At 32.1% G+C, this 22,520-nt stretch overlaps 2 protein-coding genes across 2 annotated transcripts in view; both read right to left on the bottom strand.

The window, feature by feature from the left end:
- Positions 1–3,385: 3,385 nt before the first annotated feature.
- Positions 3,386–4,819, bottom strand: LOC137931955 (neurofilament heavy polypeptide-like). Its single transcript, XM_068775500.1, has one exon. The coding sequence runs from the start codon at positions 4,817–4,819 to the stop codon at positions 3,386–3,388; it is 1,434 nt and encodes a 477-aa protein (XP_068631601.1).
- The window catches only part of LOC137922042 (uncharacterized), a 30,788-nt gene continuing 13,029 nt past the window's right edge, over positions 4,762–22,520 (bottom strand). The window contains exons 5-24 of the mRNA XM_068764889.1: positions 20,960–21,116; positions 19,801–19,898; positions 17,950–18,113; positions 17,393–17,566; positions 16,838–16,958; positions 15,411–15,518; positions 15,013–15,159; positions 14,576–14,664; positions 14,279–14,444; positions 14,062–14,214; positions 13,552–13,690; positions 12,824–12,947; positions 12,523–12,620; positions 11,853–12,313; positions 10,721–10,989; positions 10,164–10,307; positions 7,271–7,400; positions 6,138–6,199; positions 5,068–5,145; positions 4,762–4,838 (exon numbers count right to left, since the gene is read on the bottom strand). Coding sequence (XP_068620990.1) covers positions 5,100–5,145; positions 6,138–6,199; positions 7,271–7,400; positions 10,164–10,307; positions 10,721–10,989; positions 11,853–12,313; positions 12,523–12,620; positions 12,824–12,947; positions 13,552–13,690; positions 14,062–14,214; positions 14,279–14,444; positions 14,576–14,664; positions 15,013–15,159; positions 15,411–15,518; positions 16,838–16,958; positions 17,393–17,566; positions 17,950–18,113; positions 19,801–19,898; positions 20,960–21,116 — 2,850 coding nt within the window. The 3' untranslated portion in view covers positions 4,762–4,838; positions 5,068–5,099. The remainder of the gene's footprint in view (positions 4,839–5,067; positions 5,146–6,137; positions 6,200–7,270; positions 7,401–10,163; positions 10,308–10,720; positions 10,990–11,852; positions 12,314–12,522; positions 12,621–12,823; positions 12,948–13,551; positions 13,691–14,061; positions 14,215–14,278; positions 14,445–14,575; positions 14,665–15,012; positions 15,160–15,410; positions 15,519–16,837; positions 16,959–17,392; positions 17,567–17,949; positions 18,114–19,800; positions 19,899–20,959; positions 21,117–22,520) is intronic.

The following is a 22,520-nucleotide window of genomic DNA, read 5'->3' as shown; positions in this document are numbered from 1 at the left end:
TTTTTGCACTGTATAAATTACATTTCTTTCTCTATTTATAATCTTGACTTTCTTTTGTATTTTCAATTGTTTGTGTTCGGCTGACCAGTGGTGCAAAGATTGTTGTTTGCGCCAATCGTAATTATAACTGTATTTTTTTTTTTGTTATAATTTTTACTTCATTTGCGTTTTACACATTAATTGAATCTTTAATATTGTACAGTAATTATGAGTTATAGTGATAGCAGTTTTTTTCATTTACCTTATAATTCTACACCTTTAAAAGAAATACATTCTCGGCTAAAATAACTGCCTAAAAGACAGCACCCTTTCTTGCGTACATTACGTGCATTTTTCTCTCCTCTTTTCCCCCTCCGTACTTTCTTACTTATTATCTCTTCTTGATTTGGAAGAATTACTAAAAATTTACATTTTATAAGCAAATCCAATTTACTTTTTGATTACAGTATTCCAATACTAAGCAAGATTGCAACTAAGAAATTCAACAGAATATTGTCTCTACGTAATGTTTTCCGCTACGGTAGGTCACCCGATTAAATGTATCATCATCATATTCGCCGAAAAACGTCAAACAATTTGGCCAGAGACCACAATGCTGTGCTACCCGCAAGATATGAAGATGCCAAGATGCCAAAAACGAACGCATTCTATCCCAATCTACTGACTTGTAACACTATACCGGTTGGCTGCCTTTATGACTTGAATCAGGAGGAGAATATGTTGACACAGATTTCACCGGACATTGGATAGAGCGAGTTAAAGGTGAAGAAACTGACACAAAGTAACGATTCGGATTCGTCTAAGCAAGTAATTAGCCGTATGCCCATTAATGTAACCAGCTGGGTGAAGTTAAGTGTTAAGGCCAGCTTGTGAGTCTATCTTCCAGCATGGTCAGCGTACTGGTGGGATAAAAACTCATCCTGGTAGTGGGCATTAAAATTCCCTAGTAGCAGAAGTTGAGGACAAGGGTGCTGTTGTTGTGCTATATCTGCTAGCTAAACAAAAATAATCCATGATAGTTGTCGCCTGTACATCGGTCTGCGATCGGTAAATATAGGCATAGAGAATTTTCTCAACACCTGTGTCTTTCAGAACTCATATCTCTGAGAAAATGAAGTCTTTCACATTACGGAGATGCCGGCAACAAAAGGTTTGGGCTGCAAAAATAATATTCTTACTTTTGACTAACAGACGCTTGGCAAATGTTATAGACAGTCCTACAGACCTAAGAAAAAACTTTACCTCCATTCCTAATGTCCGGGAGTTTTTAATGACAATTTCAACTGACTTTTTGATCACATTGTATTTAACCTCATTATAAGAGTAAACAAGACAAGTGACGTTGTAATCTTGATTGTCATTTAAGCTAAAATGGTTTGTGCAGTGTTTCTTATTTTTGGTTATAATTAAATATTTTAAAATGTAATAATAACACCTCCAAAAATATGCTGTTATAAAATTCAGACCTAAAATGATCTGTTACTGATAAAAGTAAATTATTTTGATTAAAAATTATGGTATACGGTCTTGTTTTTGCTGCCTTTATGATAACGTTTTGGCTTCCTTGTGTAAAGAAAGGGTTATGGGCTGCACCAGGACCAGTGTATGCAAAGGATCGTAAAAATCGTGTTTTCCAAATCACCCCCACAGGGGCATGTTGCGTTGACAAATTTGTACACCGGCGATAAAATTACGACATTTTGCCAGTGACAATGTGTATTTGTGGTGCTTCAATTCCGACAAATATTTTTTTTGTACAAGGCAATGTTTGTTCTTTAGTCATGTCATGTCAATTATGTATTTAATTAAAACATGTTCACATAAACCTAAGACTGATCTAATCTTAATTGCGTAAATTAAATTAGAATCTGTGTATTGAAATGTAAATTGCAGTTGTTAATGTATCTTTATAATTATGATGTCAAATAACTGTGTTTTATGTCAAAAACTTGCAAGTTTAGCATTTAGTACAGCTAATAATAATTCGTATTTACTTTGCTTAAAGATGGATACAGAAGTTCTCTTAAGAAATGCAGTCAGGTTTTCCCCGTGTGCGGATTTAATGCTACACCAAACTACCTAACTCTTAGCTATTTTGCGGTTCTTTATGTATGTAAACTAGTAATAGCCATTGGGTGTTGCAAAATGTAACAACAATAATTACTTTTTCAATTTCTTTATTTAAGATCAGATTCTAATACATCGATTTTAATTGGTTATCTACCTATTGTGTGATACAATATTTGATCTATTGGTATGCACAGGGATAACTATTTCTAGGATTTTTTTTTATTTTTCTTGTTTACTCACATCAATACAATATCATCGTAATAACAATTTCTTTAAAGAGAATGTGTATAATAATGTAATTTTACAAAGGGACAGTTCTTAGACACTAAAATATTTTTATAACACATGTATATAGTTAATTTGAATGTAAGACAATAGTATTTCGCTTAGATTGTAGTAAGATAAATTTTCAAGATTTATATCGGTGTACATATGAATAAGTTTCTTTAATAACTTTTTCAAAAATCTTAGAATAGAATTTGTAGAAAAAGATTGAAGAAAAAATAAACAGAGTACACCAATACAAAATAGAAGAAAAATAGACTGCTGAAATATTTTATATTAAATATAATACATAAAATATATTTTTCTAAAATTTTTAAAAAGTAGGAGTATACTTGATAGCAGATATCTGCTGAAGTAGATAAATATCAAATAAATAATATAAAATAGTTGTAATTAATTTTTGGTAAAGAGTATAAAAGTTAAGTTATAATTGTTCAAAGGCATTTTAGGTTAATATCATTATTTTGTAAATTAAAAGCATTAAATACAACTATTAATTAAAAAAATGAGGTGTTTTGATTGTGATGAATAATTTCTTGAGGGTTTGTCTTTGTAAGTAGTAGTAAAATTACATTGACGATACATATTAGTACTAGTCGTTCAGCATAAATGCACAAGGTAAAACTCATTAAATCTACCATCGATTATAATTTTAGAGATTGAATATAAGATTATTAAAAATTGTAAACATCAATAAGATTGGCTATATTATGGTTTATGCATTTTTTTTGCATTTTTATTAAACACAAAATCTACGTTTTTTTTATAAAGCTAACAATTTAATTACACAACACATATATGTATTTGCGATTAATAATTGGATTAAATAATCATTTTTAAAGCAGTCCATATTAGGAAAATTGATATACGTGTCATTCAAATAATTTGCTACTCTTAGGCCTGTTAGACCTTTCCATAATAATTACCAGCACCATTTATAAAGCCATCGGCAGCAAAACCACCCTTGTTGCTCTTCTTCCTCCTCCTCGGGAGGTGTGCCTCATTGAGGCGGCCTCTCATTTGTTCGACGTCAGTCTTCCTGTCCATATCCGCCGAGATTCCCGAGAGGTTCTTGAGCAACGATCCCGTCATCCTCAGTATCACTATCCTGATCGGTTGGTTCAATTATCAATACATCATCGTAGAGTCCTAAGTTGTCATGGTCATTCTGGATCCCATCATCACTTTGGCGGCGTTGGTTATCATCTCTCGGATCGTTGTTGTCTTCATCTACCGGGTAATATCCGGCGCCCTGGTTATCTTCATTAATTATAATTCCATGTGCTTCTTCTCCGCTGCGTGGGTCTTTTGTATCTGAAGAGACTCCCAAGCCACTTGCGCCCGCAGATTCTGCTGAGCTTGGAAAACCAATACCATGAGTAGCTTGGACATTTTCAGCAGTCTCAGTGTTTTTAGGTTTTTTAGACTCTTTTAAGGATTTAATGATATTTAAGCCTTTGAAGGCTTTAAGACCTTTAAGACCTTTGATGTTAGATTTAGAATCTTTGGCGCTTTTGTGTGCTTTAGCTTCTTCAGATTTTTTTTTATCTTTAGAGGCCTTGGCGTCTTTATTGGCCTCCATATCAGCAGGACCTTCTGTATTTTTAGGAGTCATAGGATCTTTTGAGAGCTTGGCATCTTTGGAAGCTTTGATATCTTTAGGGATCTTTTGTTTAGGAGTCTTGTTTTTTTTAGAAACCTTGGCTTCTTTAGAAGCCTTGGTATTTTTAAGAGCCTTGGCCTCTTCAGGTCCATCTGCATCTTTATGGTCGTTGGCGTCTCCAGAAGCTTGTGCATTTTCAGGGAGTATTTCACGTTCAGCACCTGTAAGGGTTTTGGCATCCATAGGAGATACAGTCTCTTTAGAGGCTTTGTCATCTTTAGAGATCTTGGCATTTTTAGAGTCTTTGGCATCTTTAGAGGCTTTGGTATCTTTAAAGACCTTGGCATCTTTAGATGTTTTAGCATCCTTAGAGGCCTTGACATTTTTAGAGGCTTTGTCATCTTTATAGGCCTTGGCATCTTTAGAAGCCTTGGCATCTTTAGAGGTTTTGGTATCTTTAGATGTTTTAGCATCTTTAGAGGCTTTGGCATCGTTAGACGGTTTGGCATCTTTAGTGACCTTCGCAGCTTTACGAAGTGTGGCGTCTTTTGAAGCTTTTGCTTCTTCCGTAGCTTTATCATCCTTTTTAAGAACTTTGGCATCTTTGTTGGTTTTAACATTTTTTGATGCTTTTGAAGCTTTAGTGTCTTGTGGTTTCTTAGGATCCTCTAGAGCCTTTGTATCCTCAGCGGCTTTAGTATCTTCGTTAGCTTTTTCAACTTTGGAGGTCTCAGCGCCATGAGAATCATCTTGACTTTTGTTCTGTTTACAGATTTCACAAGTTTCGCAGATTTCAGTTTCTTCGGATGTTTGAGTCGCTTGATTTCTTTGAGTTACAGGTATTACGTCTCTGGAGGTCATAGGTCCGCTACTTCTGCTCCTACATAAAAAATTTATATTTTAATTAAATATTTTGTAAACCCAATATAAAAGAAGACTAATTTCTATTGTTGTAATTTCGCTCAAAAACACAATAGTAGAAAAGATTATTTACTACTTTAAAAAGTTTTATTGATAAGTTTAAAACTATTTAATTATTCTATATTCTTTTAGATATTTTTAATAACTAGAAAGAAAAAAGGGAAGCTTTTTCTTATCTTGCACATTACCTTGTGAAAAGCAACCGGAAAGATCTTAACCGTCATTCCTGCAACGCCGCTTGCCAGGCCGCCGAGCTGAAACAGGAGCTAAACAAAAAGAATGAATTGTTTTTTTTTTGTTTACACAAAATATTTATGACATCTCTTAATAATAGACGTTCTGGTCATAGAAAATTTCTTAATTAAATATTTTTGCTTTATATTCACTAATTCATTATTTTTGATGGCATTGTTCTATTATAATAAATTAATTAAACCATCTAAATTTCATTATTTATTTTGTAATATCGAATTTGATATTATAAACTAGTAAAGTAGTATTTTCTAATCTTTATCATCAACTATCAACTATCTCAGTATGTTTGCACATAATTTTATAATTATCAAGTAATGTTACTCGACTGTTAAAAGACCACCACTATATAAAAGTGGAAGTAAAAAAGTAGTAAGCGGTTGCGGCGTATCAAGTTTCTTCGCTTGGTTCGCTTCAGTAATAGTTCCTATTTAGTATAAATTCATAAGCTATATTGAAAATATAACCGTATTGATCGATTCGCCGGCGCGCATGACGCTTAGCAGTCTTTGTGAGGTCATAGGTAAGTATTGATCGCAATCGCTTAAAGCAACATTAATACACATGTACGTACATGTTTATGAAGTACGTCGTATTTTATATTACGATATTATACATTACATTATAAAAACATCATGTAAAACTTCTTTTATGATCATGATTTTTAATTTCAGCCAAATAGCTACTGATGAGACAAAGGAGTCGGTCGCCATGTTGGTTTATCTCGAAGTACTCGAAAAAGTACGCAGTTGGTATTTTTATTATCTTGTGTTTATGTATATTATTTTTTAAACAAAAGAAAGAACTTTAAGAACTATCGAAGCTATTGGAATTTAAAATTACTAGAGCAACTTGCACATCATTATACAGCTATTTTATCTCGTGATATTTATCGTGCATATACCTATATATAATATATATCATACATATTTTTTTAAATATATCATTGATTTAAAAATGATAACCTTTTTATATTATTCTAAATCAAAATTATTTTTTTTTTTACCTTGCAATTGATTTCACGCTTTCGTCCGGGCTGTCATCAGGATCAGGGCTCGTGTTGTTACTCTGCGATCGACGCCATAATAAATATTTAATGAGTTTAACCAAAAGAACTAATGTTCTCATATTCATTTTAAAGAAGTGTTGTTTAGCAAATTCCAAGCAAGAAGAATACTACCACTTCCAAACAGTCAAAACTACGAACTGCGCATTCAGTGGGTCGGTTCGAGTCCTTGGAATCTTTTGCGCATGCTTTAAGCTCTCAGTAAAATCAATATTTTCGAGCCGTAGATAATACGAGTTACACAGACAACGTAAAAAAAGAATTTTTCTATAAAGAATATGTCTTTTTTAAGGATTATATAGCAATGAATATTTATTTATTTCAGCTTTTTCTCTTAGCATTGAAGATGTGTAAATTTTAGTTACATATAGCAATGTTGGATTGCAACACAAACAACACAACTTCTTAGATAGATTAAAAAAATTAAAACAAAACAACATATTATGGAAATAAATTTTGCTCTCAATGAATAACTTTAAAAATTAGTAGACTTGTCGAAAGTTACATGTGAAATAAATGACTAATGTGATATTAGTCTGTGCCAGTAATTTCCCTTTGGTGATTTCGTATATATATTTATGTATACGTTTTGAATAAGGCTTAGCAACTTTTGATTTTGTAAGATTTTCTTAAACCAAAACTGCCCACAGGTTTTTTTTTTGCTAGGTCCTGTAGACGGGAGGTAAACAAAATTATCAAAAAGTGCAAAGATTACTACCCTGATCTACCGTAGGTTCGTAAAAAATTGTTGTCAATGTAACGTCAAAAGCATGATATAAATCAAACAATTTATTGTTCAGTTTATATATAAATCAAACAATTTATTGCTTGGTTTTTAATTATATTCACCTGTTGAAACTAAGATCTTTGATGGGTAAAGTTTTTCTCGTGATATTTATTAATTGTCAATGAAATCTAAAAAGTTTTAATTACAACGTATAATATAAAGAAGTGCGTTATTTAACAAAACGACTGATAAAATGACAATCAGTCTCCTTTTTAGCTGAAGAGAAATCTAAATATTTTGAAAGGAAATAAGATTATACAACGGCTTGTATTTTAATTGCACCTACCTTTATTTCGTAACTGGTAGATGGTACTGCAAGCTCAATATTCAGGTCGGATTCGTTGGAAACGTGAGCCATCTTGCGGAGTGGTGGACGATCAGGCTCAGAAACGGCGACTCCGCGTGTTAGAGTTGCCCTGTAGTAAATATTTAATTTTCTTAATACCTATATTGTTTAAATACCCCGACCAATGTAGCTCATAGTGACAAAGAAGTAAGAACCTTTAACATGAAGTATTTTAATTTTATTTAAAAAAAAATTATTGTCGATGTTTAGACACAAAGGTAGACCGCGTTTAACGTTATTTTGTTTAGCCTTTTTCCGTTTTAACGATTTTTTACGCAGCGCTAGATTTCCAAACATGTACATAACAACTCCGAAACAGTTTAGTTGTGTTTCTTTTTTAATGCGGTGCTGTACAGACAGGTTTCTATTATTTGACATAATCGCTGAGGTTATGGTATGAATTTATATAATACTATAACGATTTAGACAGTGACGAATATTATGCTCATTAGTTTTGATCATAGTAGAAAAAAATAAACAGAAAATAAAGTAACCAAAAAAATCATTTTTTGGAACGTGATAACGGAAAGATCTCTAAAAGGAGTATACGAGGGTGGATTGAAAAGTACTCGGCCTAACACAGATCCATTCAATTCTAAAAATCAAATCTACCCACATTATTTAGCTCAGTTCAGACTAGTTCATTGTGTGAAGTTCGAAACGTGTGCGATAATTAGTTGTGTTTTTATAAATTTATTGACAAAGTAATCGGACATAATTTCCGCGAATGGAGCAAATCGAGCAGCGTGCCGTCAATAAGTACCTCCATAAGAAGGGGCTATCATCAAAAGCCATCCATGATGACATGGTCAGTACATTAGGCGATTGTGCTCTGTCATATTCATCCGTCAAAAATGGATAGCAGAATTTAAGCGTGGTAGAGAGGGTGTGAAAGATGAACCCCGCTCTGGAAGGCCTTCGACGTCAACTACTGACGAAAATATTAAAAAAGTACTTGATTTAATAATGGGAGACTGCAGATTAAAAATTAGAGAGATAGCCGAGAATATAGGCATCTCTTATGAACGAACTCAAAACATCATTGTCAACGAGTTGGGTTTCCACAAGGTGTCTGCGAGGTGGGTTCCGCGACTGCTTTCAGTTGAACAAAAACGGACGCGATTGAATATTTCACGCGACTGTTTGGAGTTATTTAAAGCCGATGCAGATGATTTTTTGAATCGTTTTGTTACTATGGACGAAACATGGGTTCATTACTGTACACCGGAAATAAAACAACAATCAAAACAGTGGAGAAGACCTGGTTCTCCACCCCCTAAAAAGGCTAAGTCGATTTTGTCGGCAAATAAGGTGATGGCTTCAGTATTCTGGGACTCGAAAGGTGTGATTATGATTTATTATCTTGAAAGGGGTCAGACTATAAATTCTGATTACTACTGCACCTTACTACGTCGTTTACGAGAGGAAATAAAAGAAAAACGTCGAGGAATGCTCAGAAGAAAAGTCCTGTTTCATCAAGATAACGCCCGTGTCTCGCCTCGTCAGTACAGTCAATGGCTGAAATTCACAACTGTGGCTTTGAACTGTTACCGCATCCTCCGTATTCACCTGATCTGGCACCATCAGACTTCTTTCTGTTCCCTAACCTAAAAAAGCACTTGGGAGGTCAAAAACTTTCGACAAACGACGAGGTCAAAGCAGCTGTAGACGAATATTTTGACTCTAAGGAAGAATAATTTTTTTCAACGGTCTAAATGCTTGGAAGGGGAGGTGGCAAAAGTGTATTGAACTTGATGGTGATTATGTAGAAAAATAAAAATATAACTGACTTAGTATGTGTTTATTTTCTTGGTTAGACCGAGTACTTTTCAATCCACCCTCGTAGAAGAACTTTTGGCCAGATTTAAGTAACAGCGAAGACATTGGATATTCGGTCGATATGAATGAAATAATGGAAAAAATTGTGTAATTAGCGAAACAAACCGGTTTAGATGAAATAATGTGAAAGACGTTGACGAAATAAATTGTTCAGCTCAGCAAATCAGCTTAACAGGAAGAAAACAAAAATATTAAAAGTAGTGATTTAAAATATAAATTATGGACTTGGATTTGTTAAAAATGATACATATTTCGACAAGAGTTCAAAAGCAAGATGGGATGTTATGAATGCTTTATCTACTTATGAACAACTTCTAACAAAACGCGAAATAAAAACTCATACTAAAAAGATGCCTTCTTGAAAAAAAAGGCAGAAAATTGGAAAAGCAGAAAAGAATAAATGATCTGACTGACTTGGAATATTATTTGTACGTATAAGTGTAATTTAATCCATTAAATATAAAACCTAATTCTCTATCTATCTTCCCCTAATCCCATTATTTATGTTTTTAGATAGCCTTGTTTAGAGCTGTTTTGAACGTATCTTACGGGTTAAGCGGGGTCTTACTACGCCAAGAAAAGTACGGATTAGTTTTCTTTACAGTAATCCATTAAAGGACTAATCGATGATGAAGGATTCTATTACATTATAATTTTTATCACCTTAATTGTCGTGACGAGTACGGCATTTAATGATAAGTGTTATGCGCTGTTCATGACAATAACGCATTTTTGAATTATGGAACCATTACTAAGCATGTATGCGTTGTTTTGTCAATAGCGTTAAAATAAAAAAAAAATATTGCGCCATTTAAACTGAAATGAAGAAGCACAGGCGAACACGAAAAAGACAGCAACAGCAGCTGAGCATAAGACTAAGTATACACAACTACTAATGTAACAATAATATGTACAAATATAATAAAACAAGCACTAATGATTGTTTTTTAATTTTGATAATATTCTAGCCCGTATAAATTATTTTTAAGCATGCCTTGTTCGGCTACGTGACTTGTGGTCAGTGCCACGGTCGTCAGGTTTCAAGTGCTGCCGTTTCTGTACAGGTGACCTCTTGCGTTTCTGAAGCATCTCGCGATGCCATTGATACAGTTTATCCGAAACCATTTTTGCAGTTATGCTGCAACAAATAAGTTTTTTTCAACACCTTATAATCTTTAATTAGAAAATAACTGTTAAAAATCGTTACGCTTTGTATTATAATTGCGTGATGATTATTTATTAACTCAGTTTCTATTGAATTTAAGGAACATTGCACGACCTATATTTTCCGAGTCTGTATCCTATACAATCGGCAATCAGAAACAATATCTGAGGAACGGAAAGTGTACAACGACTTTATGGTTATTCTTCTAAAAAGAATAATTTGGTTAAGAAGATTTAAGAGTCGCAAGCAATGTTTAAATATTTTAGTCTATTAAAATTATCTATGTTGTTATCTTTTCAACTGGAAAATAAAAAATAGTTTTAAGTGCCTTTCCGTACACACCAGCATATCGTAGGAAAATAAAGCTGTATACAAATTATATTTACTTCACCGGTTGACGAGGTGTTGCAGGTTCTATGACAAGGTTTGGTAAACTGTGCACCAGAGCTGTACTGGTTGGTACTTCAATACGAAGTACGCTTGGACTGGCGCTTGCTGCTCTAGGGCCTTGCCGACCGCGAACGCTCGATTGCCGATTATTTCTTACAGTGCCCGGGGAACCCTGTCCGTCCTGACCGGTTTGTTCACCATGAATTTGTTCCTCTTCTGCGCGGGGTTTGTCAGGAGTCAGAAGACTTCTATCTTCTTGTTTACTCTGATAAAAAAGCCGTATGTCACTTTTATATTCATTATAACTCAAAAGGTTTGAAAACAAGTTGTTTTTAATGGTAAGTTCCAATTACTCGTAAATAGATATTATACCATAGATATTCCAGTAGAATAAACTACTTATTACTTCAATGAGATAGAGAACACAATGATTTTTATTAAATTTTATTAAATGCACTGGAGAAATGCTTAAAAATTACAAATTTCATTGTATTTGCAATATGTCGTAGTCCTGTCTTGTTAAGAATTCAGACAATATAAGGAGTCAAAAGGAATGTAGAATCGATTTAGATTAAAAAATACTTGAAATATTTCTGCTATACACAAAAGAGCACATCTCTTTCTGTGTAAACATGTTGCCTTTAACATACTAAACGTTCAAAATATTGTTTGTGATGGTTTTTGAAAACTGCTTCACAACTTTTAAACTGCTTCACAACTTTTAAAATTACTGACGAATAAACAAACTTTAAGTTAAAATTTTAAACAGCATCAACAACATACGTATTTCTCTCTCTCTTTTTTATGGTTTGATGGAAATCTATTTTATATACGCAGTGTTTTGCTTATGGTGGTTAACTATACGTTTTGTATAATAGTATACATTCTCTCGTAAATAAAATAATTTAAGAATTATAATACCAAAATATCAATACGAAGGTATCGAAAAATTTGATCTCGGTTTTGTAACTTAATCGAGTGTTTGTAATGACCATGTCATTTCATCAGGTATTCCACTCAACGCTCGTTTATATAGTCAAAATAGGATTGTACGAGGTGATGTATAAATATGCAGTTAATGTAATCATGATTTAGGTTAATAAAGTATACATAAAATATGAGCTGTACCGTTTCTTCCATTTCGGGCAGTAGAATTACTGGTTGCGGTCGATGGTCTTTGGGAACATCGACCTGGGGTTGACTAAGAGGTTGTTGGATTATGGGCGTTTGAGGTTTTGGTTGTTGTGTAATTGGTTGAGGAGGTATTTGCTGTTCAAATGGTTCTGGTTGAGGAACTTCTAACTGGATCACATTTTGCTGTATTTCTGGCGTCTCTATTTTCTGTACTTCTGGCTGTTGTGCTTCCGGAGGTTGGACAGTCGACTGTTGTGCACGTGGCTGTTGTATAACAGGTTGATATATCACTATTTGCAACTGATTTTCATCTGCCCCTTGGGCTTGTGGTTGTTGCATTTCTTGCTGGCTCTCGGAACTCTCCGGCAACGGTGGTTGTGCTGGCGGTAATTCTACATTTTGTTCTGGCACCAATTCGCTACCGGATGCCACCTCTACAGTATCTGACGACTTTTCTGTAAACAAACTGTCTTACTTACAATTTGTTAAAAAATATTCAAGATTTTTTTTTCAATTTTGTTCGGGTAAGTGAAGAACATTGATAATAAGATCAATAATAAACAAACAAAGATAAGGTCAAGAATATAGTCAATAATAACGTGTTATGTTTTTATTACAGTATACTTTTGTCTTTAGTCATAAATATAAAAAGTAATTATCAAACCTTCCTCGCGAAGCTGTACTGGAACGGCTTGTTCTACAGAAGCGCTGGGGCGATAAATTCTGCTGGGCCCGGGTTGAGGTTCATCATGGGACGCGACGCTGAATGTAATGTTAATAAAAAACTGATTTGAACTTAAATTTATTTTCATAATAGACTTTATTTTTTATACATTAACTATATAAATTAAAATCTAAAGTAGTTAAAGAAAAATAAATATTTAAGAATTTGTGCCATAATCATAATTTGTGGTCGTATCATGCAATAAATATAAATGTTCTCTTAATATACATGGATTACTTACCTAGTAGATTTTTGGAAATAGGACATTCGCGAGGTCCGAGAACTGGCAGTTGTTGAAGCACGATACGTAGGGTACCGTAGTCTACGCTGTGCTTCTATGTCATCAGCCAGGAAGGCATGAGTGACTGAAATGATACGTTAAAATTTCATTTTCTTTAACTAAATATTTGCCTAAATTCTTTTCAAATATTAATAATTGCCTTATAACCTTTGAATCATTTAAATATCTATTACTCACTGTGTACTATAGAATATGTTAGTAATACGGTATGGTAACATGCAGCTTTAAAGATTTCGTCATTTTGATTTGTATTTTTGAAATTTATTTTACAATGACAATATTTTTAATAATTTTAATATTTCGGTAGTACTTATTACACATTTTGCACCAATATTAGTTTATCAATAATTTATTATTATTTATGATTGCTGTTTAAGCTCTATTTAAATAGACAGAGTTACTGTTTATTACTAACGGTCATTGCAGTAGTTGGAGGAAAATATATTTAACTCAGATTTTTTTTTTGTCACTACATTTGCGCTATATGCAATTAGTGCTTTATATATATATGGCTACATGTGCAGCTAGACTTTCTGGTTTTACAGTTTCTTCGGACTTCGACCTTTATTTGTATATATGAATGCATAGTTTTAGTAGTTTTAAGATTTTTTTGTCTTTGTCTTTATTTAAATGTTTTTGTCTTTTTTCTATTAAAAAAGTTAACGTACTGTCAAAAGTGTCATTCGGCCATGCCACCAGCGCTTGAGGTTCCTCGTAATAAATTTCTTTGGTTTTTCCGTGGAGCATAGTGGCTACCCCTTCTCTTGCATGCCTCTCGATTACTACATCATCCTGAGATAACTGGTACTAATATTAAACAAAATTAGATTATTATTAGTAGTACTAGTAATTTTATTACAAATTATAACATATTTCGTTTCTTTAGTTTGGCTATTGTTACTTCGCAAAACAAATATTTACATTACTAATAACTCAAACTGTAAACTTTATATTAATATTACTATAATATACAGAGTAAATTTTTTTTAGTAATGTTGTACAGTATAAATTTATTTTTATTATACTTGTTATATAGAACAAATGCTAAAAATTTTATTCCTTCGTTTGACTTATCAAACATTTGTTAAAAGTATTTTAGAAAAAAACTATATAATATGGTGTTTACGAATATTGAGCAACACATATGCGAAGTGATGTATTGTGTATGGAAGGTTTACCAGCTTTTTAGAAGTAGCAGCAAGCATTAGTTGCGGCATTTCAATATCGACTTCAGATATATCACGATCGGGATTTTTAGAAAGCCATATAGCAAGCTCATATGTAATTTTGGCTTCTTTGATCTTGTTTTCCCACGTCTGTAGCACGGTTATCTGCAAAACAAAAATAATTAATAAACTCTATTAACACACCGTACTTACTATTTCTTGTACTTACTTTTTGTGACCCCGGGCTTTTATCATCCTTGGTCGATTCATACAGTGCGAAGCAATTATGTGAAGTGTTAACTTCATCAACGACAACAATCAGCAGAGACTCGACGTCTTTGCTGCCGCGGGCGTGTTTGTGACGAACACGTAGTTTGTCTATCATGTATTTTGGCCTACAAGTTATCAGTTTCAAATCAGTACTTTTTGCAAGAAATTAAAAAATAAAATCGCACAGCTCTTTATATTTCAAATCAATTCTGAGATGAAATAAAACAAAGTAAATCAATTGATTTTGAAACTTTACCTAATCATCTTGTAAGGTAAGCAATTGCTTTTAGAAGTTTTCTTGCAAATAAGCAGCATATCAGTTAGTAGATACGCTCGCACTTCAGTCTGTAAGAGAACATATTTACAAACATATATGCTTAGTTATCAATTTAGTTGTATCCTGTATTTACTAAGTAGACGTTAAAACTTTCGCATTTAGTAACACAATAATAACAATTCGCTAAGAGTCACATTTAAAGATTTTGGCGAATCCAACGACAAATACTTGTACTTTTTAAGTCGTGATTATACATTTGTAAAAAAATTTAAAGAATAAAACTGTAACTATTGTTATTTATTTTGAATTTATATTTGCTATTGAATCTGCCTTAATTATGGTAATTGAATACATGCACCCAACATAATAGCCGCCAGCACATATTTTTATATTTATGTGTATAAGTGACATCTTGCCTCTTTAATGTTGTTATCTTTAAATCGCAGGTCGCCTTCAAAGATGAGACTCCGGTTAAACATCGATGTGCAATGCAACATAGGTGCTTTAATATTTAATTTGGCATACATTTTGTAAAATCTATCCATATCATCATCCTTGAAATCCTGAAAAAAAAATTGTGGTGGATTGATTTTATTAAAATAATTTATAAGCTTTATTAACGCCTCCTAAAACTATTCGGATAGTAAGTTGTGTTTAATTAGACTTTTTTAAGTATGAGTATGAGTTTCGCTAATTCTTTAAATATATTTTTAATAAGTTTGTGATTAATATACTTGAGACTTAAATTAAAATAATTAAACAATATATCTTCAGCAAAGAATGTATTGGTGGTGTTATTACTTTGGATACTTACTAATTCATATGTTTCTATTAAGTTTGGTAACATATTCATCTTTTCAATTTCGTCACGTTGTCGAATAGTGCGGTCAAGATTCACTACGAATTTTTTTACATTTCGTTCCTGTTAACAAAAAAATTGTGTTTGTTATATAAAAAAGATATGAGAATATAATTATAGTGATTATTTTCTAATAAAAGGTTGTGAAATCAACTAAATCATGCTAGCGAAATCGACAAAGCGGAAATCATCCACTCTCCTTAAAAAATACTACCTAAGCTAATTTTCGACTTACATTCTCGGTATATTTTTTAACAATTAAGTACTGCATTCACTCCCAAATAATGATTAGGAAAAAAGTTGTGACATATTATCAATACAAGTTAAATAATCGTTTACCAAAACAAGGCGTTACCGTAGCAAAACATTCGTGACGAAGTCATTTAAGTGTTATTTCAGTCTGTCTTACTATTTTTATCTCAACTATATACATAGTTCGGATCCCTTAATTTAGGTTTGTATATAAATGATATGTATCGCAGGCGTTAGAAATTTGTCCGATAGTTCATTTGTATAAAGAACCAAAATAATTATTAAAAAAAATAGAAACTTATGTAAATAGTGACTGACAAATGATAAATATGAGGAATAAAAATAAACTCGTAACGCCTCGAACTTCTTGGGATGCGGAGATGCTGCTGCCAAACGCGTATACCTTAGGCATCTCAAAACGTTAACACCAGGCTTCAACTTATGCGCAACTGGCGGGCACCTCAGGTAACATTGTTAAAATATATTTAAATAGAGCAATCATTGAGATTCACGCCAGCACTTCTCAGCTGATCAGAATTCAAAATAGTAGCTTACTAATTATAATGTTATATTAATTGACAATTTAAAAGTGCATGCAAATGCTTATTTATTAAGATATTTGCAATTTTAATACGATGGGCTTATTTCTCATCTGAAAATAAGAAGCATTGGCACATGGGAAGTAAATCTCAATATTTCATAGAAGGATAATTTTAAATAGGTGTGAGTATATGAATTTAATATTCTACTTTTTTTTTAATTCTTACTGTTCGTTAAAGAACACGCTGCTTTTTAACGAGAGCATTATGAGCCGTGCATTGTTTTTACTGTCGGAGTTGGCATCATAAAATGATTGTGAAGGAAAGAAAAACCTAAGCTACTCAAAGTATAGAGTGCGTGTATGTTTACAAAAGTTTTGAATTTTAAGTTCTTAGGCGAGTTCTCCCAAGTTGGTTTATTTTTAATTTTTCACTCTACATATGCGCCAGTCTTGGATAGTAAGTACCCTGCTCGATTATTATAAGCACAACCATTTTTATAGAAAATGTTCTTGTTATAAATCTTTGCAATCATCCAATTATAGTAACGGACGCACAAAACATATATAATAACAAAGAAAACATAATTACCATAGAAAGAAGCAAATTGCGTTGGTAATCTTCATCGGTGTGTTGAATTATTCGTTGTAAAATCAATGGATATTTGGTCAGTCGTTGCATTGGTTTAACCAATATATCATTCAGTTGCAGTCTATAATGGCATAAAAATATTTACTACAATCCTAAACATTAACAAGAAAATTATATTAAATTGAACATAAATGTGATTTATCTTTGATTATTTCTTATCCATCCTTTTCAGTTCACTTTTGAAGGAAACGGAAAAGTTCTAGATAAATTTTGACATTTTCGTTATTTGCATTTAATTTTACAACCGGGTCGCTTGTTATATTATTTTATATCAGGCGTTTCGAAATATCATAAGTACCAGCGACTGAGATAGAATAATGTGGTACATTTTGTTTAAACCATACATATTTACAGATATTCACTATTACGTTTTACCTAATTGCTGGAATAATTGATATTTTGAAGATTTTTGACACAATTCTTCGAATTTCTAAACATTTCGTTATATATATGTATATATATGTTATTTGTTTAAAAAGTTATAGTTTTTCTTACCTATCATCTTGTTTTTGTTCATGACACCAAGTTAAGTAGGTCATAAAGTCGAGATTATTAGAAAGAGAACGAAGATAATCCAGGGCCTTGTTCTGTTCAAACACATACAATTCGTATGATTGAAAATATTCTCGGAAAAAGGTAAACCCGGTGTTCATCAGCTCAGGCCTTAAACTGTAACAAAATAATAACATATTTTTAAATTTATTTGACATATATTTTTTTTTCAATTGTTACCAAATCGTGTTGTAACGTATTCATTTCGACTAACGATTATTAATAAATACTTGTGATTTTTTGGGTAAGACAATATTGATGTTTATTTGAGAGATTTTGATAAAATTTAATATCTTTAACGCAGCCTTGTAGTAATTTTTTTATGTAAAATTTGGGTTTTTAAAACAATAGAATTTCGATATGCAAATTTGTTTCAATATATTTTTACTAACTAATGTAAAACAGGAATGTTCTTTGGAATACTTCATTGGTATTAATTATTTTGTCTCTTTTACTGTGTCTTGATGTTAAATTGAGAATTAAAATAAATAAATACTTACGGTTCACCATTGTCTACACATTCAGAAAACATTGGATAGAAAGTTGTTCTCCAGAAACATATGCTTGAATTCAACACGTCAGGAATATTTAAAAACAGACGTTCTGTTTCCAGCTCTAGGAGGAAGCCGTTGTATTGAAGTGCATGTGCAGTGGACATGAACAGCTGAAAACATAAAATAATCACTTTGCATGATTCAAATTGAAACTATGCAAAAAGGCTAATTGTTTTTATCTATAAACCAATAAATAGTTTACGATTGACTGTGATCTTCAATTTATTGGTGATTAAACGGATACTTTCCGACTTACTACCCTGTTTCTAGGTATCCAAACATCCTATTCCTTTACTTAACGATTAAAGTCGTGACCTTTATAGAATTCAAGGGTTGGTTGCTTGCTGCGCATGCTGCAACTTAGATAAAAATCAAGAAGTAAATTCCAATAGAGACTTAAAATTGAATGTCGTATTTAAGACCCACGGGACCCTGCGGCGCCCGCAATTAATGGTTGGATTTATAATTATGTCAAAAACAGATGCTCCAGATAATTCAATGCAGCAGCAAAGTTATGCTGATATTTTTTAGACTTATTTTCCGGCAGTTTTTGCGATAGAACATATTAGTAGTGGTTTTTTAGGCCATGATAAGAATTTTTGAAGGCCATTAGAGAGATTTAATTAATAAACAACATTTAAATTTTCTACGATGTTTATTTACTTCAGTTAATTTGTTTAAGTTAAGATATTAAGGTATGAAATTTTAATACAGATGAGAAAAAACTTTCAAAGACTGTGTTTAGAAACATGAAAAAAATAAACAAAATATTGTTATATTTTTCAAAGAAAATCATTAAATAACGGATACTGGCGTGGACTTGTAATTAATTTTTCTTTTATTTAATATACATTTCATGAAAGATTTATTCTTACTATAACAAATTTACATTGGTATTGTCTGTTGAAACCATCTCTCCTGAAGTAGCCTCAAGATATTAGTTTTTTATTTTATGGTTTTTAATAATAGTTTCTTTGCCGTTTTTAATGTCTAATGATGGAAATATGACGAAATAGCGAGCTATGTATTAAAAAAGCCGTAATGGCAGTAATCATGAACAAGCTGCATGGTCGCCCATATAATATGCTTTGACGGAAACATTGCTTATGGTTCGATGGATCGATTTCGTATTTTCGTATTTTCGTATTTTCTTTTATTATAACAACTCGTTCAATCAGACTTTTAAAATGAATACTGTCGAAACTTCATGCAATATGAGATACTAGAGCATGCAGCGTAATGTGTTTTGAACCTGGTGTGAAATAACATTCCATTGACTGGCTAATATTTATAGGTGAAATTTTTACGAATTCGACACGGCGGCTGTGCATTTATATTCCATACATAAAGAAGAAAGTATCTTAATTAATAAATAAAAATGGCGGTGACATTCTTAAATAGTAGTACTTAATTTGTTTATTTGAATTAGATTTTTTCAATAAAATTTTAGGTAAAGCTATCCTCGTAATTAAGCAATTTAATTTATATAATTATTAGTATCTAAATTTCGATCGATCGATTTTCTCTTTAATACTGTGAAATCACATACTTAAAGATATATTACTGGTATTACAATTGCGTGGGAATTGTAATACTAGTAATAAATCTGGACACATAAAACAAGTGTTACCAACAGCAGTCGGCTTATAAAGTTATGAGAGAACTTTCTTTTTTTATAATTATTTACATTATCGCCCAGGTTCGTTATTTTTAGAATATTGCATATATAATCCGTTTGAAATTATTTATTTCAAATTTTAATTAATTTAAATTATGAATGATGTCATTGATCTTTACCTCAACTATTGAAGTCATATGTTTGATGTAGTCTGCTTCTGTGATAATGAGCTCGCGTATGGCGGCCTGTTGTTTTTCTTCCTTTGGTGCATATTGATCTAGAAATTATGGAGAAAACATGAAAGTACAGAAACAAATTCGAAAATTTTAAGAATTGGCACTAGAAAGTTTTAAACAACACCTAAATTATTAAACTAGAATTGCAATCAATAAATAAAGTAATAACTTTTATCTGTCCTCTATTTCAAATTGAAATTAATTCACTATATGTTTCACTAAATAAATTGAGTTTTTCGATATCTTGGATATTACAGCAAAGTTTTTGTTTTAAATATTTCAACATCGGATTTTAAGCTGTTTCTTATTCATTTTAACTGGGATCATCTCATTGCATTCTTTTTAAATATACATTCAAATCTTTAAACAAAAAGAAAAGGATAAGTGTGATGTGAAATTATCGATATTATGTCTTAATAAACACACCATGCCCGTTGGCCATATGAAATATTTTGTAATTTGGACGCTTATGACATATCCTATATTAATTTATTTTTTACCACAGCGTTGTGAAAGCTACCATGGCAATTTTATCGTTCCGCCCAGTGGGGTGCCTACACAAGGTTCTGCTGCCGGGTAGTGGTCCCCAATAGAGAACCTTTCGGTTCCAATGTTCATCGGGTGCATCGAACAAGCTACCGTCTCTTACACTCGATATAAAAGAACGTAAAGGTGATTAATTAGTAGAGTATTACCTAAATGTTTATATGGAAAAATAACCTTCTATAAGACGAAAAGCTAATTTTGCCACTTTTTTATTTCTATACTAGCTGATCCCGCAAACGTTGCTTTGCAAAAAAATAAAGTTTTTAATTAACAAATCAAAATAAGGGTTGATTTTGTATGTTGTATCATAATAAAATAAAAACAAAAAATTTTGTATAAAAAATAAAATAAAAAATTTAGGGGTGGATCACCCTTATCACTTAGGACTATGGAAAATAGATAGTAGCCGATTCTCAGACCTACTGAATACGCATATAAAATTTGGTAAAAATCGGTCAAGCCGTTTCAGAGGAGTTCAAGTTCGAACACCGTGACACGAGAATTTTATATATTAGATTATAAAAAATAACTTAAGGAGATATGGTTAAGTACTTACGTTTTTGTGAGCTTATAATCTTAAGATTGATTTCTTGTTCTGTCCAAGATAGAATTGAAAGCGACTCGTCGTGTACAGCACTCGGATCATAACCTCGAAGTGTCGGTATTCCATATTCTTTAAACTCATCTAACTTTTCGATTAACTCATAATTTACCTAAAATCATTTCTTAGCAATTATACAATTAACGTTTACTTGGAAATTGTCTTGCGACGAATTAAATTATTGTTCTTGTATATTCTAGTTTTTAAATATAAATAATTTCAATGGTTATTGACAAAATTTTATGCGTTTGTTGCAGTTTTTATAATCGTTGCATAGACTTTTTATATGAAAATGTTTTGTTCATATCCATCTAATATTATTTGTCCCGTAGTAAAAAAGAATTACTTCCAATATTTAAAGAAGTCTTTCGTACAATTTCAAAAGGTACTGCCTTAACAAATCGTGACCTAAAATAACAAAATATATATTTTTAATAATGCACTCATTTTTAATATTGTATATTCGCAACGATAAAACACAATACCTTATGAAAGTTTATCTATTTATGTAAATATCAACATTTAATTCATTTTGTACAGAATAAGAAAATACATTGACAGCCATATAGATTGGCTGTATGTAAAAAAAAATAATGTTCGGTTGTTAAATACCTATATCGAAAGTTTTAAAAATGGTTCGTACATCCGTAACGAACTTGAACCGAAGTAGGAAAGCGGTTCACATTTCTACGTTATAACGTTTTCCTTTCTAGTATAGATTCTTTTACGATTCAGGTTTAATACTGATTTTGTTTTTCTTTGTCTACGATTTATAAACAATAACTGTAATTATTTTTTTACTGCTTCCCATTATAAATATTAAATTTATATATATATAATATATATTTATATATATACATATATATGTTTGTGTGTGTGTGTGTGTATGTATATATACATTATATACGTAATATATATGTATAAATCATATAAATATATAAGTTATTTGGGCCGAAACGGACCAGCGCACGGGACTGCGGCCTTTTAGTCACCGTCCATGTAACCTTCCATCGATCAAGAGTTTTATCAAGTTGTCACCGCTATTTCTGGCTATGTGGCCGAAAAACTCTAAAATGCGACTTCCGTGTACAATGGCAATGGCAAGGTATGTGAGCACTCCGAGTTCCTTCAGTATTGATGCGCTGGTTTTACACAGTCTTCGACAATCGCATCATTTCGCTTTCAGTAACATATATCAAGTCGATGTGTAATCGGTCCGCTTTTCTTCTAGTCTAACTCTAAACCCCACGAAGGAATTTAGAAAATACTAAACTAATGATTGAATTGTAGAGCCTGGGTAAATAAAGATGCTGACTGTTTCTAGGTTTAAAGTATTTGTAAGCTTCGGTTTTCCGTTACGTTCCATAACCATGATTTTATTCTTCAACTTATTTATCTTGAGCCGGAATCCCCCATTGTATGTGCTTCATTCTGTCTAGTAGTGACCATTTCTATTTCAATCGCTGCGAAAATTAAGATGTCGTGGGCGTATGGCAAGTTTGTGATTTTACTGCCA

Source organism: Battus philenor, unplaced genomic scaffold (assembly GCF_028537555.1).
Source record: "Battus philenor isolate CCGP_79_NKW_IND1 unplaced genomic scaffold, ilBatPhil1.0.hap1 SCAF_1, whole genome shotgun sequence".
In the NCBI taxonomy this organism is placed as follows: Eukaryota; Metazoa; Arthropoda; class Insecta; order Lepidoptera; family Papilionidae; genus Battus; species Battus philenor.
This window is presented reverse-complemented; position numbering and strand designations above follow the sequence as displayed.

What these genes read in the sequence shown, in the direction of transcription:
- LOC137931955 (XM_068775500.1), bottom strand. Translation starts at nt 4,819, where the DNA reads ATGACCTCCAGAGACGTAATACCTGTAACTCAAAGAAATCAAGCGACT.